The following is a 26,082-nucleotide window of genomic DNA, read 5'->3' as shown; positions in this document are numbered from 1 at the left end:
ATCTATCTTTGATTTATCCATTTTCTTTTTTTAAGTGTTACAAGAGTGTATTACTTCTTAATAGTTTTGTTATGATTCAAGTCTTAGACACAATATTATCAATCAAAATTAAAAACATCAAATATAAAATTTTAAGAAATAATTATTTATAAATATATTTGAAATTTGAAATTAAGTAATAATTTGCAAATAATCAATGATTTTAAATTTATGATCTTAAAATTTTATTTAATCTTTGATTCATAATATAAATATTATTATTAGGTACAAGTTTAAATTTATTATTTATAAAATCTTAAAATAAAGTATCTTTTATTAAAAGAGATATAAAATAATAGTGTCTACGAATATTTCATTTATCAAGTATTATAATATATGTATAAAAATTAATATTTTTTTAAAATTAAAACTAATTAAAAATTAAATATATTTTAGTTGTGAGACAAATAAGCATATTTTATCTTAGTAAAAAAAAACATATAAGCACTTGTTATTAATTGTAAATAATATTTTAAAAAAATTATAAATAATAAGTGAGGTTTTTTGAAAATTTTAATAAATATTTTTACTACAATAAAAATTTATAAAAAATTTAAAAATTTAATTTATTTTTTATAAAAAGATTTAATTTTAAGAACTAAAATAATAAATAATAAATTTTTAAAAAAAATATAAATAAGTAAAATATAAGTAAAAACATGCTAATTTTATATAATCTTATATTCTATATAAAATTAAAATATTGATAAGAATTTTTTAAAGAGAATTACAAATGTCTTGTCTTAGTTAAGTTAATAGTACATATAATTTTTAAAATGCTACATATGGTAACTTCTAAAATAATTATGATTTATCGTGTTATATAAATAGATAATTTTGGATCTTCAACTAAGTTCTTCTAATATTTATTATTTTAATGATCTAAAATATTAGAGAAGAAATTACATGAAGAAGTATTTAGCTTGAAAATTCATACAGATTTTTTTCTTCTACTAAATAAATAAATAAATTCTAAGAATAAAATCTGTACTTAATAAATTTCAAATTCAAAAAGTATGAAATCTATTTTTTTTTATTTTTAGAATCTCTTTTTGTAATATAGCATATGTAAAATTGGTAAAATTGGTGAAATTAAGAAATAAAAATTTTAGATGTTTTATTTGAATATTAAAAGATAGACTTTTGGACAAGTAAGGTAAAAATAAAATAAAATAAAATAAAACAAATGCAGCATTGCTGCCGAACCTGAGTGACATCGTAATGGAACAGCCACTGGATGCGGGTCCACAAGGGAATGGATGCGCACGCACCGGAAACGAGACACGCGAACAGAGTGGGGAACGCGACGGACAACTGGCGACGTCCGTGAGGGCTCGTCCAACGACCGACGGAGAAAGCGGCGTCGGAGGGATGACGGCGAGGGAGTGAGTAAGGGAGGCGCAAAGCAATGGAGCTCGGAAGCGAGGGCGAGAGAGAAAGGGAGCTGTGGTGGCGCAAGAGAAGGAGGAGGTAGAGGAGGTGGAGAAGGAGCAATCGGATCCTACGGAGAGTGTTATCAACGAAGATCTTGTAGCAGAATCCTTGCATGCATGCATGCACATGGGGAGCGAGTAGGGTAAGAGTGAGTGCGTGGGCGAATGCTTCTGTTCCTAATCGCGAGACGAGGGTAATGTGTGGCTGCAACGGGCAGGTTCATCGCAACGGAATGGATCGACGCCGCAGGGACGCAACTGCCCACGTGGAATCCTAAATCTGTGGGACCGATGAGATAGATCTGGGAGTCGTTTCGGGAAAGAAGCCAATCTCAACCGGACTGAGGGCAGTTCAGAAATTCAGAAGCTAGGGTTTAGTGGTGGACCCGTGTGTCTATCGATGTGGGCGCCATAGATTATGCTGCTGCTGTAGGTCTCTCCAGCTAAGTGCGCTAGCATGCTTGCCGTAGTGTGTCGCTTTTCCTTTGCGAATCTGTTGGGGCGTAACTGGTGACGAGTACTGCAGTTATTCAAAGTGAAAGGGCCCGCCCAACTTCCCGAAAGTGTTTCTGTCGCTCCGACACGTCACTGGACTGGGTGTTGCAGAATCTACATGTGGACGAATGGGTTGGAGTTGGTGGAAGGGATGGTGGACGAACGTGGACTGGGTTTGTTTCTAGAAATGTGACAAATGTGGAGGAATTGTGGAGTGGAGGAGGGAATGGTCGCCGAGGGTCGACGAGTAGGAGGAGGAGGTGGAGGAGGGAGAGGCTCGAAACTGGAGGTTCCCCGCTTCTTCCTCCGGCATTAGGCCCTATCACATGCGCTTCGCAATCAGCGCAGAAAGGCTACTAGGATTGTGATAGTGAGAGCAGTTGCGAGCAGAGTTTGGGGCTAAGCAATTGACGGCGTGTTGCACCGGACAATTAGGGTTTGACGTTGGCGGTGAGTTTTCGCTGAATGGAGTGGCGGTGTAGATGTAGGTGAGTTTTGGGTGTGAGCTTGGGATCATCACATGGTCGGAGCCGCGCGGGGGATATGGACTTGGAGAGGTGGCAGCCAAGGGATGTCAAGGAATCAGTTTGATGGTGTAAGCGGGTGTGGGATACTGTGGATGTGATGAAGGTGGTGTAGGTGAAAGTGGATGCTGCTGTGGCTGGCCTTTGGGTTTGGTCTTGGTGATGGGGGTTTAGATGGCGATGACAGTGGGAGAGACGAGGTGTGATGAGGAGGAACGGGGTGGAGCTGCGAATTCCTCTTGGAAAGGACAGAATGCACTTTGGCTGGACGAGCAGCCTGATTTGTCAGGTTTTCGTTGTGAATAGCCTGGTGGGGGCTTTAGCTTTGCAGCAGTGCTTGTGCATATCGGTTTACAGGTTTGGAGAATCTGTCTTTTTGCGGACACTCTAAGCCGCTTGGAATGCGGCACTGTGCTGGTTTGCGAGTTCAACAACGGTTGTTGGAGTTTGGGAGCATGTTTGTGTATGGACAACAGGACTTGGTTGGTAATCGTTTTACTTGCGATTCACTCTTTACTAGCTTGGTTGAAGGATTATCTTGTTAACTTTGAGACTCCTCCTCATATCACAGGCATGGTTTATCTATTCGCTTGAAGACAGTAGTGTATTCCTGTAGGTCGACTAGTGTACCTGCAGCTGCCATCGTCAGCCTAGGCGGGTGGTGCTGCTCGTTTGACTTTGCTTAGCGTTTCTTCAGAGCACGTTCCTTGCAGAATATCACAGAGGCACACGCCTCAAACGTGGCATTCAGATGCCCATACTACACGTGCTCACGCTTCACATTTCTATAACTCAGTAATAGGCAACATGCGGCGTTCCCATGCATGAATTGTGCCTTCCGCACCGCTATTGTGTAGATTTGAAGGTTGGACCTCATTATGAAGCGATTTGAAGAGCTAATTGTTGGTCGTAAAAGTAAAATTTAGGGGCAATTACGTTTTTGAGGACAGTTTGGTTGTGTTTTGGAAGAACATAAAGCCTTTTAGATGTAAAAGAAAGAAAGGAGGTTAATTGCAGCTGTTCATTCATAACGTGAAATCCGATGAACATGCCGCATTCAGTATTTGGAGTTAGAATTTTAGTTCTGACTGGTTGAAGCACTGAAGGAGTGGCTAGGTTTACGAGTTGCCGCCCTCAGGTCTTCTGCATCTTCATATAATCTGAGGGGTATGGAAGATTTTAGTGGCTGCATAATCACGGTTCTTCTATCAGTTTACCGTATCTAGGGCTGGAACTAATTGTATGGTAGTATTTACACTTGAATCTATTTTTGAGAATTACGTTCGGAGGCGTAGTTGGTCGGATCTCGAGAGTGCAGGAATATTGCACCTTAATTTTTAATTTTTATTAATTTATTATTTTTTTTGTCCTTATGCTCTATGGCTAAACATGTAGTTAAGGAAATCCTTGCGTTTTACTGGCGTTAGGTCCGGCCTTGCTCAATAACTTAGTTTTTGGGCAAGAATAAAAGGCTCATCTTTGGCTTAGTTCTTTTGATTTAGCTCGATGTAGTTGCTTACATCAACTAATTCTTTTTACTTTTTTTTACATTCTCTGAACGCGAGACCTTGGTAGGGCATTTAGGTCTTCCAGGCGCGTCTTTTGATTCACCTTGCCTTTTTACTTATATTGCGATATTCAAGTCATTCGGGAACTTTGTTTAGAATTTGATGGAAGAATGAGATAAATGTTTGTCTTTTGTTTATTCATGTTAACATCATCAAGAGGCAGAGCAGAAATTATATGAATTTTCAATTGGAATTCTATGTTGGGTCTTGTTTGCGAGTAGTTTATGGTTCATGTCATTGCCTCCTGTTGCGAACACTTATTTTTTTTGGCTGCACATGCAGGTGTACATCAGAGGCTGCGGTATTGGTTGGTTAAAAATACTACTCTACATTCACAACTTCGTATTTGCGGCACCGTTGATACGAGTACTCTCGTGAAATTTTTTGGAATCAATATTGAACGGGATGAAAGATCTCATGGTGAGGAATTAGAATCTGTGGTTTCTCCTCAAATTTTCAGAGCTCGTTGGCAGGAGCTGACTCTGCATGTATAATCTAATGCATTCAGCACACTGTTTGTGCTTTCTTTATACGAGATGACGGAGAATCAGTTGAAGTAAAGATCAACTTGATATATGGAGAGTTCGCAGCTTAGTGAAGCTGAAACAATAAGATACAGTTCTTCATCAGCTTTGGGGTTCACGACACTATTTTTTACCAAGGATCCTAGTTTATTTAAGGTGCTGTGAACCGTCTACTTCCTTGTACAAGCTCCACAACGTGTGCTGCAATACGAATGTTCAAGTACTGCTTTACTGGACATATCTGTGGGGGCTTGAGATATATAATATAGATGGAGGTGGATTCACACTACATTTACAGTCCGCTTCGTAGTGAAGTGCGGACTTCAAGGCGAAGACAATGCCTTCGATGTATTAATACTCTAATGCAGCTACCAAGGTTATTTTATGACTACATCTTTTCTAGCTTTACGTTTGATAATTCTCCACGGGATATTCAGGCTTACAAGAAATTATTACAATTAAACTTGTGTGCAGTCATTTCCACTACTCTTGGAGGCATTTGTCTATTTGAGCTTTCTGCTAAGCCACTGATCCAGGCAATGGACCGCTCACCAATTTTCCCCCTATATTTTCCTCATGCTATTGGGTTAGCTCTTGCGTGCAAGTATCAGGGTTCTGTTCTGATGGGAAATTTTTTGGGGTTTTACCTCTCTCGCCTCTATCTGGTTATACGTGGACCCACTTACTTGAATGTTAGTCGAGCTCTCTTCCTTATCATGATAGCATTACTTGGAGTGTTGGAGACTCACATCGGGGCGTGGTTGATGCATCACTACTTGTGTCGAGCCCACGCTATACGGAAGATGGTGCCAACTATCGACAATGTAGCTCAAGCCTTCTTTTATATTTTGATCGTCCTCGGTACGACCTTGGTTTTCGACTCATTGATCGCTGTAGTTGTTTGCTTATCAGAAATTATCGCCTGGACCAGTTTCTTACGGTTCTGGGCAACATGGTGGCTAGGCGTAATTGCGGGAATGTTGACTGTCTCCCCTGCAATCATTCATCTTCTGGCCATAGAAATACCCACCTCCTTTTCAAAGCCACCAAATTATTTTAATTTGGTGAAGTCCATTGTTCTATGGGCTGTTGTGCTTGTTGTTCTTTTTCTGGTATTCTTTTTTTCAGTCCAGAGCATCATAAGGCCGTTACCGTATCTGGTGTTCCCCCTCATTATATTTGCCTCTTTCCGATTCAATCGTGTCGGATGGGCCTTAGTTGTAGCAGTTATCTCTCTCTCCTGTGCTTGGGGTACACTACATCGGAACAGCTCTCTTTACTATATGGCTGGGGCTCCAGCCGATAAGGCATCGCCAAGTCTCATTCTTCAGATTGAACTTTTTGTATCTGTAATGGGGTTAGTCGGCATAGTGCTGGCTGCTGCAGTCAAAGAAAAGATACAATTGACAAATGATCTCAACAAAGTGAATAATGACTTGGAAGAGACTGTTGCTACGAGGACAAATGAATTAGTGAAGGCTAATCACGAGCTCATGATATCTCAGAAGAGGGCAGAGCATGCTAGTCACGCAAAATCAGACTTCCTTGCCAACATGAGCCATGAAATAAGGTAATTTTTTCTCTGAGCTTTTGTTTTGGCACATAATGCAGGCCATGGGTTTCTTCAACTAACTAGGTTTCCTGTGACTGTTTTAGCAGTTATTCCAAGCAATGCAAGAAAAGTAGTCTTATTCATGGATTATGTGGAATGACTACACGGTTTAGAGTTTTGACATCATAATTAGTGATTTGACTCTTGTTACCTTCATGCAGTTTGTCATTGTTTGTGAGTCCACAAGCTGCTATTATAGTTGCTAATCAGCTTTCCTGAGTTTTTCTGTTCCTATTTTTGAAACCATGTAACAAATGGCATGCGTTTTGTTCTTTGATTTGATTAATATCGTACTTCTCGGTTCTGACAGTAACTCGAAACTGTACAGGACTCCTATACACGGAATACTTGGGCTAACTGCACTGTTGCTCGAGTCTCAACTGACTGCTGATCAGCGTGAAAGTTTGATGTCCGTGAAAGAGTGTGCTGACTTGCTTCTGCACATCATAAATAGTGTGCTTGATCTTTCTAAGATCGAGGCGGGACGCTTGGAAGTCGAAACTGTCCCATTCAGCATTCGGAAAATGGTTTCTAGTACTCTTCGAATTATGCAAGCACGAGCGCAAACTCATAATTTGCAGTTGCTATGGCACATTGATGGTGAAGTACCAGATAGTGTTGTTGGGGATCCAGGGAAGCTTCAGCAGTGTCTTTTAAACCTCGGTATGCTCTTTCTCGGCTTTATGGTTTTAGTTACTCTTTTTACTTACCATCCTTTAAAGTGCGCATATGCACCTCAAGACATAAATCCCTCCATTGATACCGTTGAAATTATCTTCGCACAACAGCTGCACTACTTGAGTTTTGTCACTGCTGCATTTGACTAATATGCTGTTTGCTTTGTTGTTTTTTTCTGGTAACAAAGTTGGAAATGCATTGAAGTTCACCAATGAAGGCTCGGTGACTGTATGTGTGAGTATGTGTTCACGGAAGGCTCCTCGCACTCCTGCAAGTATCCGTGATCGTTATCGTGATCGTGATGAATCTCAGACAGCTGCACACCAGAGTGTTGAGGTTCATCCTGTTGAAGTGCCTCCACTCTTTCCACGCCTTACTAAACCACCCTCTAGGTTGGCCAAATTGCGGAGTTGGGCAAGCTGGCCGGGGCCTTATTTCAAATTAGACACAGGAAGGTCTCAAAGCTGCACAATTGATGTGCTTGAGTCCCCTGAAAATGATGCTTATTACAACATGCCATCATCTAAAGTGGCTCCTGTTCTAGGTACAGAAATTTGTTCCCAGCCTTCCACCCCAGAAACAGTGGATGTTGAATTTGAGATTCATGATACTGGAATTGGTATCAGTAAGGAAAAACTCCAAGATATGTTTCATCCTTTTACTCAAGCAGATGCATCCACATCACGCCTCTATGGTGGCACGGGGCTCGGGTTGTGTATAGTTCAAAGGTGCCTTTCACCACCTATGATTTGTTTGAATATTTTGCTATCGCCCCACAAGAGTAGAAAAAGAAGGGTTTAAGAGCATAGAGTAGGATATGTATTATACCTCTGATGTTTGTGCTCATTCATTGTGCGATACATATTCTGAGCTAAGTGGTGGCATTATTTTTTCAGAGTATGTACTCATCTAATTCAGTTATGTAGTACAGGTTCGTGGAGCTCTTAGGAGGCGTAATTTGGGCAGAAAGCGAAGTGAACGAGGGTAGTACTTTTAGGTTTAGGGTACCGTTCCGAATTTCTTCTGATACGGACTTCAGCTTCAAGCCTGCAGTTCATCGAAGACAAGGACCGATGAGGTTCTCCTCACTTGATGGTTCTATTCCCCACAAGCATGTACCCAAGAACGGGCTGATGAGACGGGCTCACTCATTGGACGTCCTAATGAGAAATATGAAGTTCACCTTGCCGTCTCTTATTGAAGGTAACGATGGTGAAGAGTCTGTTTCTAGCAAAGGCTCAGGTGGTGCAGTTACAGGCGACAGTAGCAGAAGGGGTAGTTCACTTCAGCGCACCACTGCTGAGGAGGCTATAGCTATATTGCCTGATGAAAACCCCTCTAACGAAAATTCAATTTTGTCTTCTGAGAAACAAGCTTTAAGGCCTGTGAGCTTAGTACCTGGTGGACGGGTGAAATCTGATAGAAGGTCAATGAGAAGTGATTCTGGAGTCTCGGAGGTGACCAGATTAGCTACCAATAGTTCACCTCCAGAGCATAGAATAATCGTCCATCGTGAAGGTCTTCCATCTAGTGTACCAAAGGTTAAATTACATAAATATGAGAAGTCTTATGTTCGGCCTAGAAGCAGTGAAGAGAAGCGTAAGCTATTACCAACTGTAGCATCCTCCACCGAAAAGTCTTCTGTCGAGGGGTCTCAAACTAGCAATCCCTTGACTTTTATCAACGTCGATGACAAGACTCGAGAACCTACCGGAGAGAAGTCTGTGAAAGACGTCACTGTTACAATGCCTAGGGTTGATGAGGGATCAACCTTAGAGCAGCCTTCCAATTCTGTGCCAGCTGAATCATCACAGCAGTCAGATGGAAGTTCTACTCTTAAGAGCAAGTTACTGCCATCACCATTAAGTTCTGATTCGGCGAAAGGGCCCATGATGTCTAGTATGGAGGATGGTCAGCGACCTTTACATATTTTGCTTGCTGAAGATAATCCCATCAATCAAAAGGTTGCTAGCAGGCAGCTGCAGCGCCATGGGCACAAGGTTACGATTGTGAATGATGGCAAGTTAGCTCTGGAAGCTGTCCAAGTGAATCACGAGATGTATGATCTCGTCCTCATGGACGTTCAGGTACAAATTTTTCAGTTCTTAGGGCTCATTGAAGTGGTTATTGGAGTTGCTTGACATTGAGAGGCTCTAACACTTCAGTATGCGATGTTGCTCGAGTTCTCAATACATGCATGATATGTAGTTTCTTTGAACTCAGTATTTTGTGTTGGAGCTATTGTTCATCTTCGTGGTTACAGAAGTTCCACTTTGGTCTGCAGATTGATCATCCTTGCTACGTGATGGTTTTGGGCCTTGTGTTATTCTGTGTAAGAGGCTTTGCCTTGAAGGTCTGCTCCTGGTTCATGGTGGAGTGGTTGTGCATTGCAGATGCCAAACATGGATGGTTTACAAGCGACTGAGATGATACGGGACTTGGAAACTGAGAAAAATTGGAGAAGATTGCCAATACTTGGACTTACCGCCCATGCCATTCAAGGTTATCAACAGACGTGTCTTTCTCATGGCATGGACGGGTACTTGGGTAAGCCATTTGAGATAAAACAGCTGCTCCGGCAAATGCAAGAGCTTCTGTTCTCGAACAGAAATCCCAGAGAATACGGATGATGATTCCATTAGGAAATCTTCGATGCTTTGTAATGTACACATTTTAGATTTCTTCTCCACTTCGGTGCGACAGGCCAAAGGCTTTGTGATACATTCTTGCAATTTTTCCATCGAAGTTGCAATATCGTTGTTGGTGAAATGTGAAATGTCTAGTAGAAGCTTCATCACGCGTCATGTCCATGTGGACGACGCAACTGCCAGCTCTATGCTCATTTTTGAGGACTAAGTTATGCTGGAAACACAGCTGTTGCAACACATCAGAAGCCAGATGTGCCAGCGTTGAGGGGTAAGATTAATGTGATTTGTGAAGCTTGAGTCCAACTTGAATTGTACCTATTTAGCTTTGGTTCAAATCTGTTTGTGAAGCATTGATTTCTACATCTGTGATGTGTACTAACTTCTGTGGGAGCTTCTTTCAGTACTTCAACCTATGTGGAATCCATGTATGTATTCCTGAGCCCCAAACCTCGCTTAATTTCCACTTTCTTTTACTGTTTGATTGCACATTCCTAACCTGTGAAAATGTAAGATAAACTGAATCTGGAGGTTGGATCCTCCAATGTTTGTGATAGAACACTAGACCAATGTCCAACTCAAACCATCGTTTGTGAACTTCAATTAATACTTTCTTGGACCTGAAACATTTCTTGTCAAAAAATGTTGATCCTGTAACTGATGAAATGCAATACAAAAGTTACGGCTTGTTTATTTTCTGATTATTATATTTAAGCATCTTATCACATTGAGCACAAATATATTTTTCGTAAATTCCATTCAATCTCATGCTTTGGAGAAGTGTTCCATTCTGGAGACGCATGTTATATAATTTCATTGAAAACTCTGATTGGTAAATTGAAAGTAAACATTTATGAAACTCATATTTAGTTATCTCGTAAATTTTTATATTGCACACAAAATTATTCCTTCTTTCATTATATAGATTGCATATGCTAGATATAAAAGAAATATCCATGCTGCAGAGATCAAGTAAAATAGTATAACTCTTGCTTCATTACTGAATTACCAAACACAATGTTCACACTAACCATCAAATTTGGTTCCCAAAATACACAAGGATAAATAAAAAAAAACATGCAATAAGTGGCTTCCCCCCCCCCCTTTTTTTTTTTTTTTTTTTTTTTTTTTTCCGGTAGAACTGTGGACAGAAATAATAACATCATTCTGAACAATAATTACCCGCTTTATTTCTAATGAATGATTGCAACAACCACAAGCCTTGATCAATAAATGTCCCTTTTTCAACAACAAAGTCCCAACAATCTCTATTTTATTTTATTTTTTTATTTTTTTTTTCTATTTGGTGCACACAATTTGATGCATTTCTTGATCATTGCCTTGCATACAATGTGCAAAAGCAACTGTAATCAGTTACTATTACCAATTTACAATTAAAAGCCTAAATTTCATCGAAAAGTTTTTGTTTGTTTGTTTGATGTTACTGCCATTTGATAGAAAGAAGTAAACTTTACAATGGATAGAACTTTTTTTTCACTTGTTACAAGTATTAAACGTAAATGGAATATAGAATATATAAGATTCCTATTTAAAACAAATTAAAAAGAACATGAACAAATACATAAATGAAATGCTTCTAACAATATTCTAATGCCTCAGAGAATAAAATTAATAATGAATTTGGACTTTGTTACAAAAATTTAGTTCAGTTTCGTTGTTAGTTTGTTTATTTCTTTTGTTTCTTTATAATCTTTTTGCAATCATAAATGGAAAAATGAATCACAAAGATTTTTTTATGAAGGGTTAGGAACAAAAAATGGAAAATGGAAAATGGAAAAAAATAAAAAAATAAAATAGAAAACCCAATACTTCACTCCCCCAACTAAACACAAAAAAGGGGAATTTTATCTATTTATTTATTTAATTTCCACTCCATGTGCCAAGTTGAGCACTTTCAAGTGGGCAAGTTGTCACCATGAGAACAAAAACTTCATTCATCAAATCAACGACGTTCATCCACAATCGCCAACGCCGCGAACGGATCGCGAGAACGCAATGGGAACAACGTTCTCAGAAAGTGGATGAAGTATAAATAGACGAATGAATAAATGAACGAAGGACGAATGAAATGGGATGGATGACGTATGGACGGATGATTACAGGATGGATGAGAGGATGGCCAATGTGTGGATGAATGTATGGATGGATGTAAGAAGCCTCCCCTACCCCCTCTCCCCTCGTGGGGGTGTGTGTGTTGGCTTCCCTTCCTCCGTTTCCGTTTCCATTTCTTCCCGAGCTCGGAGGTGAGAGTGAGTGAGTGAGTGAGTGAGTGTGATTCATTGCTTCCCTTCCTTCCTCCTCTTGCTCCCTCCCTCCATTCCTCCTGCGCTCTTCTATTTGCCTACTTCTTCTTCTCCTTCTTCTCCTCCTTAGCCCTAGTATTTGGATCCCCTTTGATCGCTGCTTTGTGTCCATTGCAGGAGGAATTTTGGCTTATTAGGAGATTGAATTTGACCTTTCCACCAGGTACGCTGCGCTTTTCTTTCGTTTATCTTATTAGTAGTATTTGTGTTTTTATTACATTTTTTAAAAATGTGTTTTGGTGGAGTTTTCAATTTGGAGGATTAGAGATCTGTTTTAGCTTGGCGATCTGAGGCGCGGGGTCGGATTGGACGGGGTTAAGGTTGAGAGCAGCGAGAGAGAGGTTAAATTGCAGTGGTGTTGGCTACGACATGGTGCTTCGTTTTTTCTTTAGGAGTGCGGCATAATCTGATCTGTGGTTTTATTTTTAGCTGTTAATTGAGCTTCGAGTTGCACTGCAGCTTAGGGTAGGTTGCGTTTCTGGCTGAGAAGTGTTTGATTGTGAGAAGTCGGTGCTTGATGATCTTCATGCGTTTGTTTTTGTTTGTTTGTTTGTTTGTTTTTTCTTTTTTCTTTCTCAGCGGGAAGTTTCGGTTAGTTGAATGCAGAGAGGCGGGTTTTGTAGTAGCGCAGAGTTTTTGTGGACGCTGGCAGAGGAGCAGAGGGCCTGGAGATAGTGTGAAGTTGGATCTATCTCTAGTGAGTGGCGGACTGCAACTAGCATCATGGCGACAAGAGCTCGGGCTGACAATTACGATTACCTTATCAAGCTGTTGCTGATTGGTGACAGTGGTATGTATCACGTATCTTTGTTGCACGCAGGAAATCAAATTCTTTTGAAGCATGTGGCTTCTTCCATGTTTTTTCTGTTCGTTGAGTTTCATGCCAGAATGTACTTGAGTTTGTTGTTGAGTTATGTGAGGTTACCCTCATTGCATAACTTGAAACTTGAGTTTTTAAGGGATCTTTTATTACAAGTCAATGTATGCGAGCATGTTCTTGTGGTTATACGGCACGTAGTTTTCATTCAGCTAACCCGATTGTTCAATCCTTCAGCTAAATGTAGTGGTTGGTCTATTCAGTATTGCTTTGAGGTATAGGTCGTCTTGGAAAAAAAATTAGCTGTAGGAATGCCATCTGCAAATGACACTCTCTTGATAACTTCATAGTTCGCATATCCATGCTAAGCCTTGCTAATGTAAACCATATGCAAGACATCTCGAAGCACATTACTTGGTTCGTTGATCTGCATTCGTGTTTGGTTTTGGATTTGGGCATTTTAAAGTCGAGAATTGCTTAATTAGGTTTATAGGAGTGCGTAAGCTTTGTGAAATGGCTTTTGTTGCACTTAGCCCTGACAAGTCTCCTTTTCAACTAATTCATGCCGAGTCAATGACTTCTTGATTCGTATCAGCGTTATATTCAAGTTGAAACTAGTGTTTGTTATCTGCAGGGGTTGGAAAATCTTGTCTTCTCCTTCGGTTTTCCGATGATTCCTTCACAACAAGTTTCATCACCACGATAGGGTACGCCTTTTCGGACACGTACTTAGAGCATTTTGCGGTCACATGGAAATAGGCAACTGCTGATTGAGACATGTAAGTATTTTGAATTGGCCTTTTTCTGCTACCTGGCAGCATCGATTTCAAAATTCGGACCATCGAGCTGGATAATAAGCGCATCAAACTTCAGATTTGGGACACCGCTGGACAAGAGCGATTTCGCACAATCACAACAGGTACTTAGCGTTGAACGCAATCGCTGGTATGCACCCCTTCTTTTTGTTTTTTTCTTACCTTTGGCCATGATTGTGGCACCCTGGTGTTGATTTGTGCTGGTCAGGATGGTTGGCTATCGCTCTAGATATCTGTATTATATTTTATTGCAGTATTTATTGTTAATAATTCTTTTCTTTTAAATTAAAATTTTACTTATTTTGGTTTTGCAGCATATTACAGAGGAGCAATGGGAATACTGCTGGTTTACGATGTGACGGATGAATCTTCGTTTAACAGTATCCAATCATTACCTAAATTTGGTTTTTTCTGGTGTCAATCAATATTAGAACATTAATATGTGCTGGCGGTGCTGTATCCATGTTTTAATACGACGTGAATGAGAGATAAGAAAAGGTGATGTGGCCATGACTCAGCTGGTATCAGACATTAGGAACTGGATCAGGAATATAGAGCAGCATGCATCTGACAATGTAAATAAGATTCTGGTGGGAAACAAGGCTGATATGGACCCGAGCAAAAGAGTACGTTTCTGTGACCCAGTCCTACCCTCTTGCTGTACACCTAGTGTGTTGTTAACCTAACGTTGTAACTGGGTATTGTTATCTTGAAGTATACATGGGTTTCAAGTTCTGTGCATCTGGTTTTACTCGATCTATGCCGAGATCGCTGTGAAGCTTAGTGCACCTTTTTGCCAATGGACAGTTTGAACACTTGAATAATTTCAATGTGTGCTTTGGTATTCAGTCCTGGTTTGTGTGTCCCAAAATGTTACCTTTCTGACTGAAGCATGAAATGTGTAGTCTTTTTTACTGGATTCAGTAGTAGTAGGTGGGTGTGATTAATTTGAATCTAAGGATTCTTTCTGATATTGTGGAGTGATTTGGATTCTCTTTACCTTTTCGTTTATTTTTGTTTGCCAGGAATAAAGAATAGACGTCTTTGGTTAAGTTTTGTCATGAGCCTATAAATGGTGGCAGCTGTGATGAGTGATCAACCATGATCTTTTATTTTGTGGTATTTAAAAGGTAACTTGGTCACTTGTACAGGCTGTTCCTTTTGCCAAAGGTCAGGCGCTGGCCGATGAATACGGTATCAAGTTTTTTGAAACTGTAAGTTCTGGAATAGTTACTTCAACTTTGAAAACACTTGCAGTGCATTCGTTGGTGCTGTATGTTGGTTATAATAGTAATTTCTGCACTAGGTTGCCGGTTTTCTGTGTGCTCCATTTTTATTTTATTTTTTTCCCTTTTGAATATCCATGTGCATGATAAGTGGATTTGATTCATGTATGCGTTCCAGAGTGCCAAAACAAACATGAACGTAGAGGATGTTTTCTTCACAATTGCAAGGGACATCAAGACGAGGCTGGCCGAGAGCGATTCTAAACCTGATGTAGGCTTTGTTTTCCAATGATCAACAGCGTTTCATTTGTTTATAGATTTCACGTTACTCGAAGAGTTTCAATTTATCTCTTTAGTGCGCTTGTATAAGAGGAATAAGCCGTTAATCAGGGCATTGTTATGACATGTTCCCTCCACAGGCCAAAAATGCGGCGGGCAAACCAGATGTGAAGCTTACTCCAGGGGGCGCTCAACAAAAGCCAGCGTCTGGCTCTTGCTGCTCATAGGTGACCGGTTATTTTTTGTGACATAGTTTAATCTCTTGGATCTATGTCGAGACGAACACATTTTTATCTCTGTCTTGAACTGGCTCCACCAAACAGCTCCTGAAGGCGCTGTGGAGTTGATGCTTGGTTGGGGATTGTAAGCTCGTTGTCCCCGCGCAGAGACTGAAGATTCTTGGGACCATTTCGGAGGTCACATGGCGCTGAAGCATTTAGCCAAATTCTCTTCACCATTTTTTTGAAGCAGCATTGCACAAGGTTTTAGGTTTCTCAATGCTCTTGCAGAATGAGACGCCAAGGCACGAGATGGGCTTCTGCAATGGGGTAACTTGATAATTTTATCAGATTGACTATTCTAGGTATATTTCCTTAGCTTTCATTTTCTTAGTCTCTTTAAAAGTCAAAAGACTGATGACATGTCTCGTGACGTAACTCAACTGTGTAAAATCACCTGGTATTTAAGATCGCGAGGTGGAGAGGTATCAAGTATTGTGAGCAAAATCCACAAAATTTCAATGACTAAATACCAATGGTGTTTAATGCATTTTAAAAAAATTACTGGATATCTTAACCTGATGTCCATATTCTTAGTAGTTTGTTGTCATTGCCGTGTATATGTTTCTAGAAAGCGAAGACTCAGCTTAAGACGGTAAAATATATCACAGCAAGGTGATATGAGCCTGCATATTGTAGCTCTATTGATTTCTGGTTATGAAGTGTAAAATGATTTAGTTTTTTGTGCTCTATTGCGTAGTCTAATACCTTCTAAAGCTTTTTAGGTTGTATTACTTGATTGACATGCTTTGCTTTCCTTCTATTCTTACTTCATTTTATAACATCTAATTATTTGCTTACTAAAGAACCCAAAATAATGTGTTTCTAAACTTTCATATGATCCCAAGTCAACAGCGTATCGGATGATTTTTCTGTACGAACCTATATTATTAAATTTCGACAATTCACCAAAAATGCACCTCCTACTCAACAGCGTGTACTAATAGGTTAAAACTTGTTTCACAAAATGTGATAATGTATTGCAAAAATAATTGAACATTTTGTAATATTTTGTCCACATTTGGTTTTCACATATATATATATATATATATATATATCCATGCACTCACCTTTTGTTACTTTGAATAAAATACACATTATCTTTGAAATTCATTTAATTGATGTTTTGTACTAATCATCTACAAAAATTATAAATCAGTTACTTACTAGCATGTTTAAAATTTGGTTCTTAAAAGCTATATAAAAAGATTCGAATAAAAATAAAAATTTCATGTGCATTCCTCTCTATGATGTATTGCTAAAATTAGGACCATAATTAATGTGCTGAACTATCTCTTAAAATAGTTACACATGCCTTATTCATCAAACTAATATTAGACATCTATTTTTATATATATATATATTTAAAAAGAGATTTACAAAGAATTAAATGTTTAAATTCATTATTCCATTTCAAATTCTTTCTTAATGTCAATAATATAATTATTGATCCTGGTTTATTTTGATTTTGATTTATTCTATTGTTTTTCTATTTCTTTATTTTTATTTTTCTAGCAGTATCATTTTCTATTTCTATCATTTTTCTATTACTTTTTTTTTTATTTTTTTTAATTGTTTTTCTATTTCTTCGATTTTTCCCCATACATAAAATAAATGTAAAGCTGTCCCTTTGTAATATTTGCTACATTCTTAGAGACATTTGCAATTCAGTCAAGGGTACATGTAACAGATTTTAGAGAACATTCGTATTTACCAATTTATATTTTGTACTGTTTTCAAATACATACATACATACATACGTACATACGTACATGCATAATATGTCATTGTCCTTAAATTGGGTCCGTTCTCTCGTTTTTTTATTATAATTTGCTAAACTCGGATTTTTTTAGTTACCACCACACGTTTTTAACAGTTTACTCAAAAGTTGCAAAAATTCGTGTTCATCATACTGACGCATATTTGAAAAAAATCAATAAGTCCCATCGAGTACTGCAAAATCAACTACATCTTTTTACGTCCACTTAGTTATCTAAGTTTCAACGTTTAAATTCTATTTAAGTTTCTACTTTCAATTTCATGAATATTATCTGAAATCTGATATCCATGGATTTATTTTAAGATAATTGTGAAATGTTCAAACATGAGGTGATTGGGGCTTCATAAGAAAAGTAAGTCATTGACTTCTCGAAGAAAAATCTGCAATTTACTTTTCACACAGTCTAACTCTGGGGCTTTGAAACAATGAAGTCCACCCCTTTAATGACAGAAAGCTTAAAAAGGAATTTCATGGATGGAATTTCATCTCCGTTTGTGTTGTTTTTGGAACTATGAAACAATTGGTTTCCGTCAAACTTTTTCCAAAACCTTATACCAGTTGCAAAAGCCAAGTGTATTCTGGTTCAAATTTTACTATATTCTCGAGCTGTGTAAAGAAGTTTGGCTTTAGCATCAAAAGCATGATAAAAATGACACAACATCCAACACGGTTCCAAACAGATAATGGTTCGATTTTAAAAAGTCTCAGGCAAGGTCTCCAAGAAGAAGAAGCTGTCTAAATATACTTAAAACAAAATCAACTAAACCCAAATTAACCTCACCTTACCATTTTTTCAAATCTCACTGCCTCCTTTTTCCTATCTACTTCTGCACCCATATATATATATATATATATAGGCATGAATCGGAAGTTGCAAATGTACCACATGAATGGATATATATATATATATATATATATGCACACACAATAGGACTGAATGAAAGGGGAAGTAGCAAATGAGGTTGGTGGTGGTGGAGAGATGGTGGATAAGTGACAACCCCCGATCCCCAGCTGATATTGTGTGGTGTGTTAGCAAAGACATAAAACAACACATTGCAAAATCATGCCAATCTGTGTTGTTGTTGTCAACCTTTTTCTCACTCTCTCCAGGTCAAAACCTTTCTCTCTTCTCCTCCCACAACAGGACAAGCAAAATAAATATAAATAAAAAACCAATAAAAACAAACAAACAACTTCCTCAAAACTTGCACCCATGATGATGATGGTGGTCAGAAGCAGAAAAAGATAGAAAGATTCCTCGAGGGCAAAGTCAACAGGATGCCTCCTCTCCGATGCAATAAAACACACACACACATTAATAATACTGTGTTTATTTTAAAACTGGGTCCTGTAGTTAAACAGAAGGAGCAGCACCACCAACACCACAAGACAGGGAAGGCTGTTGCTTTTGCTGTAGGCGGCAAGGAAGAGCTCCATGTGCCCCTTTCTTCTTCTTCTTCGTCTTCTACTTGTGGGAGAAATAACATTTTACTGCCTTGTCATTGCGTATGATGTCATGTACATCTCCATAGCAGACATACACACACACACCCACAAACCCAATAATGCCAACCCCTCCTTTTCTGCACGGAATCCTCTAGTCCCCAATTCCCTCTTGCCCAACACACTCACAGATGTGTAAATATATATATATATATATATATATGTGTGTGTGTGTGTGTGTATTATGTAGCTTGGGGCGTTGAAATCTAAGCTGTTTTGTGTGAAGGGTTGATTGGAAAAGGCTAGAAGCCAAGTCGGCCGGAGAGATAAGGATGCTCTAGCGAAACACCGCAACTGGGTCCCCGAGGCTGCGCCAGTTGGTGTAATTCGAGAGGGGTGGTGAGCTTAGCTAATGCCCCCTCTCCCCCTGGTGGAAAATAATTAAAGTCATCCTGACTTCCATGTCTTGAGCTCCGCTTGATCGTGGAGAATTATTTGCCGGAGGATGAATGTGGCCACGTCGAAATGGGGTTTTCCTTGGGGTTCGTGATGCGGATGTGTCGTCGCCGCTTTCTTTCATTCGGCAGCTTGAATGTTTGCCGACGGACGATTTAGTAGCGAAGAAGGAAGGAGATGACGAAAGCTAATCCTAATTCTGTTTTGGTGCCTTGTAGTGAGACGAGGTGGATGATGCTCGGAAGTGTAGATTGAAATTCTTTTTTTCAATTACGGTTTACTTTGCACACTAACGGCGAGAGAGTGAGTTTGTTGATTCGGATCATGAAAACGGGGAATTATGTGAGTTGCTCCATGGCAGCAGGAGCTATTCGAGTTGCATGTGAGTAGGAGATACCTTGGCCCTCGACATGAATGAGGCATCATGAATGGTGTTGTTGAGCGTCAGAGAAGTTTAATTGAAGCATCATGAATGGAAGCAAAAGAATCGACCGAGAGAAACTAAGTGCCATAAAAGCCCACGAGTGTTCATTAAGAAGTGGTTAAACTTGGATGTACGCAGGCGCAATAATAGATCCCCCCAGGGTTCATTAGAGGGGGCTGCCGAAGTAGGTCACCAGTCTCACGTGGAATCATCTTCTAATGTGCAATCATACTGCTGAACAGCATTCTGCTAAACACACCCTCAGAAGATCCGACATAAATTACAACTCGAGATTATAGTTGCAAAGCCACTGAAAACCAAACGAGCACTGAAAGTGTGCTGCAGCAATCCAAGTAATTGCGGAATCTAATCTCGTTATTAGGCAAACCTAAATTGGGCTGTGGTGTGCTATAGTAGGCGACAATGAGCCGGAAATGAGCTCCGAAATGCTGACTGAAACCAGGGAGTGGAGCCTTGAAATGGCAGGAGGCGAGCTATTTGCGACGCTGCTCTTCCTCGGCGCCCACTTTGCCATTTCCGTTACCACGCGGCAAAGCGCATGGAACTCCGTCGCCAGTGGGTCCTCACGTCCGCATGGAAAGCGCACGGCGTTGGCGCGCAAGCCAGGCGCAGAAAATGACTCTGAGAACGAGTTTCATCGGCTTTCAAACCCCGCACTTCACACCCCACCCAATCCTGCCTCGTAACAAGTTGCGGTTGCCGCTGGTAAAACTGATCGCAATAATTTAGCACCTTTATTGTTCCGAATACGCCAATTAGTCGCGTTTCTGCACGACATTCGCGCACACAATTCCAATTCTTTTGAGACTAATCCTTAAGCGCCCTGAACCAGTAAATCCTCTACACCTGGTGCTTTGCGTGACGACTGGTTCAACAAAGCCCGAAGAAGAAGTTAGTGAAATCGTTCCAATTGGCAAAGTCAAGCCATGACCAAAAATTGCAAATATCTTCGTGTGACGAATTCAATTAAGCTTCGACCCATCTCAGGAGAGCCGTGGATACTCTGCATGCGATGCCCCCACCGAGAGGGGATGTTCCATCCAGGTAGTTGCGGGAATTCGTCGTGAGATGGGAAGCATCATCATCGCGTCGCAATCCAAAGCGGTAGTGCAATCTTGCTTTCGGATACTGTACTGATGAGATCCTGGTGAATGAGATGCGAGTGCAATGTGGAATGATCTCAGTTGCAAGTCCAGCAATGCACAGTTGGTTGCAGCATGGCATAGAAGACTGAGATGGATTGATTTGTCCTCTGAGTTGCGGACTCTAGAGGGTAGAAACTGAGAGAGCGTGGGCGGGGTGGGCGAATGTGTGTGACATGGGTTTGCGCTTGATTCTGTCGTCGTGGGCTCGTGGGTTACTACGGAAATAGTGAGTTCACATGTCCTGGATTCTTTTGTTATACATTTTTCTCGGTTTTACCCGGCGTGTGAGAAAAAAGATCCAATCAGGTGCGTGGCTTTCTGCAGTGCTTCGTGGGCGGAAGCACCGAAATTTACTGCCACGCGTAGCTGTTGTGGTTGCGAGTCACAACTGACTCCCTCCCGCTGCCCGACAATGGGTGGCTGGTTTTGCGCCTGGTCTTCGCGGAAGCCAAGCAGGCGCTTCTCCAGTGCTTGCTTTACAATAGAAAGCGCGCTGGCGGTGGCGAACCTATCGCTCGCGAATTGACCCGGGAAGCCTTGGTTTTCATCTGCTTACCCTCATGCCACCCGATTTCTGAATCATCGCGAGGTGATGTTGTCTGGAGTTGCTAGCAAGGTGGAAGAGATCGGGGCGGAGGTTATTGACCTGTTGGGCGGGAATGTGAGCTCGCGCTGGGTGATCCGTGCGAGGATGTCGGCAACGGTGTGCGGCAATGTTGACCGTGGCGTGTGCCTCCGTCGTCGCTAGAGAGTGTGTGTGTGTGTGAAGAGCAGGATCATTGCCCTGCCGTATGCCATCTCCAAAAAGTTTTTTCGTATCGTTATTGATGGGACCAGTTTACTTGGGAATGAGGAAATGATCATCTGTGGGAGTTCGTCATATTGCAATTCTAGTCCGGACTACTCTTTGATCTTCCTAGTCACTGACTTCTTCGTCCCATCGGCGCATCGATGGTCACAACGCGAACGAGGGGGGAACGAAGACGAAGCATTCAGTGTTTGCCAACATTAGTTGAGCTCGTCGTGCAGGTAAGCTGGAGATTTCCTCTCTTTGCCGCATAGGTTTCCTCTCATTTATCTCCTCCCTTCGGAACTCTGGTTCTCATCGAACGTGTAGCTCCAAAAACTGGTATTATAGCCAGGACACCAGTCAAACGTGGTTTGCATGTCGCACAAGTGAATAAAAATGATTTTACAGTTATAATCTGTTAGAGTTCAGGTTGAGTGAGCTTAGTGCAGGGTAGACTGATGGTTGTGGGTTTATCGCGATTCTTTTTGTGCACTTTTGTTCTCTTGTATTGCACCAGCAGTTTGCATGGTGAAACTGGCACATAAATCTGCACACAAGTTGTACTTAGAGTTATGGCTCCTCAGGCCCTACATTACATCATAGGACTGGACTGTCGACGTTCTTAAGTACTCTGGAATTAGGTACTAGACCTAGAGTCTTAGACTATTGCAATCGCTGTCGTTACGATGTCAGTACTTCCTAGATGATATGAAAGGGGAGTTTATTAGATTCAACATACGTCGCTCCGACAAGCAGTTGAAATGCAACATCAGGGTCAAGTAGTCGTTGTGGTCAGAACAGTAAGGATGGCGCGCTGCTTTCTTTCTCATGCATTCCGGAATATTCTCTTGGCTTCGTCGATGCTGGAAGACGTATAGTGTGCAATCGTGGCGCTAGATTAAGATTTTTCTATATCTAGCAGTAGATTTGTTGGTAGTCAGTGCGGGTGGTGCAGAGGAGCTGTTGTTGTACGCCGACGATAAGTTCTGATCACGATTGAGATCACCAATGTAGTTATTGTGCACGCATTGTGGCTAGGTTGAGTCGTTGCAATTGAACCATTGTGTTGTTTATTTTATTTATTTACTATTTTTTCTTTTCTTTTCTTTTCTTCAGGTTAAGTATGGATGTAGTGCACGTGTGGATAGGAGATGGAACTGGAGGGTTCAGGAATCCTCAGCAGTTTAGGCTACATAATGGCCTGGAAAGAAAAATAAGAGTTGGCTTTGTTTAAGGATGTGGCTATAGGCGAAAATGGTAAAACCTTGATCAGTATGTAACTCTCAAGCAATATTTTCCTCGTTTCATTCGATTCCTCGAAGACTACGATTTGCAACATTCTTCGTCATGAAGACTGCCACGCCAAGGGTAACTTCGAAGCCCATGACTAGGGCGACGAATGGTGGGACGTGGGAGCGGGCTTCTACTGCGAAGAGCTCAACGAAGTCACCAGATCCATCTCCTAAGGCCGCTACTCCTCGATCCTCAAGCGCCATTCCAATCCGCCAATCGACTCCCACAAGGAGGGCAACTGGCAATAGAGCTGGTACTCCTCGGGAAGGAAATGGCGCTAGTCAAGGGAATTCACCCAGCAACGGCGCCACCAGATCCTCGTCTGTATCAAAGGTGAGTCCGACGATTTCCAAAGAGAGCTCTGCAACAATGCCACACAGGTCAAAGCAGATTCTCAACCACGACTTCTTGTCGAAGACTCCTAAAAATCGCGGTCCGTCCATGCTCGGTCGTTCGATAGACGACCCATCCGCCATTCATCAGCTCAGACGCCATAGTGTGCCTTTAAGCAAGGTTCACGATTATATGTCGAGGAGTTACGACCACGGCTCCCTCATTTCACTTAAGAGCAACGACCGAGGCAGCAACTTTATGTCACGAAGCCAGGACCATGGGCCAAAGTTCTTATCCAAGAGCCAGAATCAGGGCCCTCGGAGCCTGTCCAAGTCGCAGGACAGGGGGTTGATGTCCAGGTCCCAGGACAGAGGATCCCTCACTTCTTACACAAAATTTCAGAGTACTGGCCCGCGTAAGTTGACTGTACCGGAGTATGGATATGATGGCCGGCGATTGTCCACTGGAAGCAAGGAGACGGTGCAGCAGACCCCCCGCGTGAGTACTGCCATGCAGAATGCGCTTCGGGGAGATCGCGGTTCTATCCATTTGCAAATGGGGAGGTCTGTAGACTCCACAGTAAGTCTATCTACAGCGGCGTCGTCCCCTAGTGATCGTGGACGAGGAGGGCACCAGAGCTTTATGGATCCGTACGAACGTAGGCTAACCCCTTTGCAACTCTCTCAGTCGCAGGAGTACAGAAGCGGCGATATAACCCCGGAAGACACTTCGCCGTTGGACGCACGGGCTCCGACGCGCGGCGGGACGAAGCATCGACAGCTCAAGTCGCCTGACTTCTTCGACGTGAAGAAATTGAACGGAGACTGTGGTGTGATCACTGCCGTCTCGAGAATGCACAACAAGGCCAACGGAGTGAGACCGAAGGCATCCGAGGAGGATCACGATATCATTCCAGACAAGCATCTCCACTCGGAAGCGTTTTATGAAAACAGGCGTGATAGTCTAGCTGGCTCTGCAAGGAAGGCTTTTAGCGTGGAATCTGACTCCGCAGATGGAAGCTCGCATTCCAGCGAGATAAACTACAAGTTGGACAAGGAGTTGAGTGGCGCTAATGACTTGCTTGATATAGGATCCTGGAATGACGACGATGAGGAGTATCTCCGGATCTACAAACTTCACGATCGCAGTGCCGATGGGTCTTTTGTTGACATTTTAGAGGATACAGCGTCCGAGTCTGCTGCAGTCGGCAAGAATAACCACGTCGAGGGCACGAATACATCTTCAGGCAGAAAGAAATGGGGGGAATTCTCCAAAAATTCAGTGGTTAGCAACCATGACGGAGGATTGTACCGCAAGAGCAATACTGGCTCTGAGTTGGATACTTCAACGCAACCCTCCCCACAAGAGTCTCCTCCAAGGGGCTCACCTCCTCCAAAGGGCATTTCGGCAACAAACACTGATGCTGTGAGCAGAATTTCGTCGACCTCGGCGACCAGCATTGACTTGAACCGCAGCACAGATACAACTTGCTCTACTCACAGCCAGTATGACAACACTTTCTGGAGCGATCCTCCTATTAATGGGAATTTCAGACCGTGGAATCCCACACGCGAAGCAGAGATGACGCCTGCTGTAGTTGCGGCACGGTCCTTGCCCATGGAGGAATTCGTTCCTCCTCAGGCAGCTGCGGTACTTGGTTCTCAAGGACCTGCTGACAATTTCGCATTGAGCGAAAAGAGGGCATTGAGATACGACGACGGGTTGGAAAGGCTCACGAGCTACATGAAAAATGCTAGCCAAAGTGCTCGGAAGAAGAGAGGATTAAGCGATGACTTGACTTCTCAAACTTCAGGGTGTTTCGATTATCTTGTCGATTTCTTGGAAACGCAGACGAGTCTCGCGGATGTGCTCGTTTCTGCACACGGTGAGTCTAGGAAGGCCGACTTCGGTGGACTTGCAACTGGAACCGATAAAGCAGATTTTGCGAATGCCAAGGCCATTAGACGCGTGGATTCTAACCCGACAAACGATACAGGTTTGCTTAGCAACAGATCCATGGAGAGCAGGATCACAGATTTAGGTAGTGAGGCTAGCTGGGAGTCCGGTAAGAGTAGATCTGTACAAACACTTGGAACTACAGGGAGAGTCATGGACCAAATTACGGAGAAAGTCGATTCTCTGTCATTCGATAGCCCTAAACACTTGTCCACTTTCAAGTTTGGCCTCAAGAAGACCACAGTAGGAGCATTCGAGACTATTACTAGCTCTGAAGACCAAGGGCGTCAATCCAAAGCTGATGGACGTCAAGAGATGTCGGCCCCGTCTAGCAGAGCTACATCGGAGCGGTCGTTTCCCCTGCACAAGATGTCGGCACAACTCAGCACGCCTCAGTCTCCAATTTCTAGCTGGCGCTCACATACAGCACCTAATTCGCACAAAACATCGCGTAATCCATCTCGAAATCCTTCTTGCAATCCGTCACCTAGTCAATCAAAACGCACGCACTCAGGTAATTTTGGGATTGCGTTCTCCAGTTTCAATCAGTTTCTGTAAAGAAATTTTTTGTAGTTGCAACGATAAACCCCTTACTCACTATTTCTGCACCTACTCCGCTGACACGATGTGCTTGCAAAATTGTGGCAGATGAGAAGCCCTTGAGTAACAGCCATCAAATGCCATCGCCTCTATCCATGTCTGCACGACATATAAGCGTTGTGTCAGAAGGTGATGTTGGGCTGAGAAATGGAGAGGGTGTGTCGAGCCCGTCTAGCTTCGACAAGCCAGTCCCCGAATTAAAGCCAAGTAAAGGCAGGGAAGCGAAGCAAGTGAAGAAAAGCTCTGTTGCTTCCATGGAGAAGAAAACGGAGGGACCTGTCTCACCGACAGTCGAAGCTCCAGTGAAGTATGTGAAGATGCATCCTTCTCACGATGGCAACAGCGACCAGAAAAGCCCAACGCGGGTTGAGCAAGTGAATGCGACTCCATCAAAAGGTATAGGCAGAGGCGTTGTAAAGCATGACGATAGAGAGAGCCTCACTCATCAGCTTAATCAGGCCAATCAAGGTTGCGGTTGCAACATCTTGTAATACTTAGGCTGTAACATTGATCTACACAACAATTTCTCGCACAACAGTGCGTACACAATATTGTCCATCGGCGTACCCAGCATTCATCAAATG

The 26,082-nt window shown here is 41.7% G+C and overlaps 3 protein-coding genes across 9 annotated transcripts; all 3 read left to right on the top strand.

Annotated features, from left to right (window-relative positions):
• Window positions 1–1,485: 1,485 nt before the first annotated feature.
• On the top strand, window positions 1,486–9,824 carry LOC112282375 (putative histidine kinase 4). Of its 2 annotated transcripts, none has more exons than XM_090250644.1 (6): window positions 1,486–2,973; window positions 4,342–6,153; window positions 6,524–6,858; window positions 7,061–7,601; window positions 7,805–8,960; window positions 9,267–9,824. In XM_090250644.1, exons 2-6 carry the CDS (start codon window positions 4,853–4,855, stop codon window positions 9,501–9,503), a joined length of 3,570 nt encoding a protein of 1,189 aa, XP_090106770.1. In that variant the 5' UTR covers window positions 1,486–2,973; window positions 4,342–4,852; the 3' UTR covers window positions 9,504–9,824. The 2 variants fall into 2 exon arrangements, with proteins under 2 accessions (XP_090106770.1, XP_024375667.1); XM_024519899.3 differs by having other exon boundaries at window positions 2,154–2,977.
• A 1,919-nt stretch (window positions 9,825–11,743) lies between these two features.
• Window positions 11,744–15,796, top strand: LOC112282902 (ras-related protein RAB1BV). 6 transcript variants are annotated; one of them, XM_024521045.3, is made up of 10 exons: window positions 11,744–11,782; window positions 11,960–12,005; window positions 12,449–12,632; window positions 13,294–13,366; window positions 13,478–13,578; window positions 13,789–13,854; window positions 14,003–14,100; window positions 14,626–14,688; window positions 14,879–14,971; window positions 15,120–15,796. In XM_024521045.3, the coding sequence occupies exons 3-10, from the start codon at window positions 12,566–12,568 to the stop codon at window positions 15,204–15,206; spliced, it is 648 nt and encodes a 215-aa protein (XP_024376813.1). In that variant the 5' UTR covers window positions 11,744–11,782; window positions 11,960–12,005; window positions 12,449–12,565; the 3' UTR covers window positions 15,207–15,796. The 6 variants fall into 6 exon arrangements, with proteins under 6 accessions (XP_024376813.1, XP_024376814.1, XP_024376815.1 ...); XM_024521046.2 differs by having other exon boundaries at window positions 11,763–11,804; XM_024521047.3 differs by having other exon boundaries at window positions 11,775–12,005; window positions 15,120–15,206; window positions 15,366–15,796.
• Window positions 15,797–20,970: 5,174 nt separating this feature from the next.
• Window positions 20,971–26,054, top strand: LOC112282528 (uncharacterized). The gene is made up of 3 exons (XM_024520210.3): window positions 20,971–21,555; window positions 22,433–25,412; window positions 25,547–26,054. The coding sequence occupies exons 2-3, from the start codon at window positions 22,664–22,666 to the stop codon at window positions 25,987–25,989; spliced, it is 3,192 nt and encodes a 1,063-aa protein (XP_024375978.1). The 5' UTR covers window positions 20,971–21,555; window positions 22,433–22,663; the 3' UTR covers window positions 25,990–26,054.
• The last annotated feature ends 28 nt before the right edge of the window (window positions 26,055–26,082 follow it).

The sequence above is a fragment of the Physcomitrium patens genome, chromosome 5 (assembly GCF_059467195.1).
Source record: "Physcomitrium patens ecotype Gransden chromosome 5, ASM5946719v1, whole genome shotgun sequence".
Taxonomy (NCBI): Eukaryota; Viridiplantae; Streptophyta; class Bryopsida; order Funariales; family Funariaceae; genus Physcomitrium; species Physcomitrium patens.
This window is presented reverse-complemented; position numbering and strand designations above follow the sequence as displayed.

Coding starts and splice junctions, on each gene's coding strand:
- LOC112282375 (XM_090250644.1), top strand. CDS start 4,853: ATGGAGGTGGATTCACACTACATTTACAGTCCGCTTCGTAGTGAAGTG. Junction 6,154..6,523: donor AACATGAGCCATGAAATAAG/GTAATTTTTTCT, acceptor GAAACTGTACAG/GACTCCTATACACGGAATAC. Junction 6,859..7,060: donor GCAGTGTCTTTTAAACCTCG/GTATGCTCTTTC, acceptor CTGGTAACAAAG/TTGGAAATGCATTGAAGTTC.
- LOC112282902 (XM_024521045.3), top strand. CDS start 12,566: ATGGCGACAAGAGCTCGGGCTGACAATTACGATTACCTTATCAAGCTG. Junction 13,579..13,788: donor ATTTCGCACAATCACAACAG/GTACTTAGCGTT, acceptor TTGGTTTTGCAG/CATATTACAGAGGAGCAATG. Junction 14,972..15,119: donor AGAGCGATTCTAAACCTGAT/GTAGGCTTTGTT, acceptor TTCCCTCCACAG/GCCAAAAATGCGGCGGGCAA.
- LOC112282528 (XM_024520210.3), top strand. CDS start 22,664: ATGAAGACTGCCACGCCAAGGGTAACTTCGAAGCCCATGACTAGGGCG. Junction 25,413..25,546: donor ATCAAAACGCACGCACTCAG/GTAATTTTGGGA, acceptor AAATTGTGGCAG/ATGAGAAGCCCTTGAGTAAC.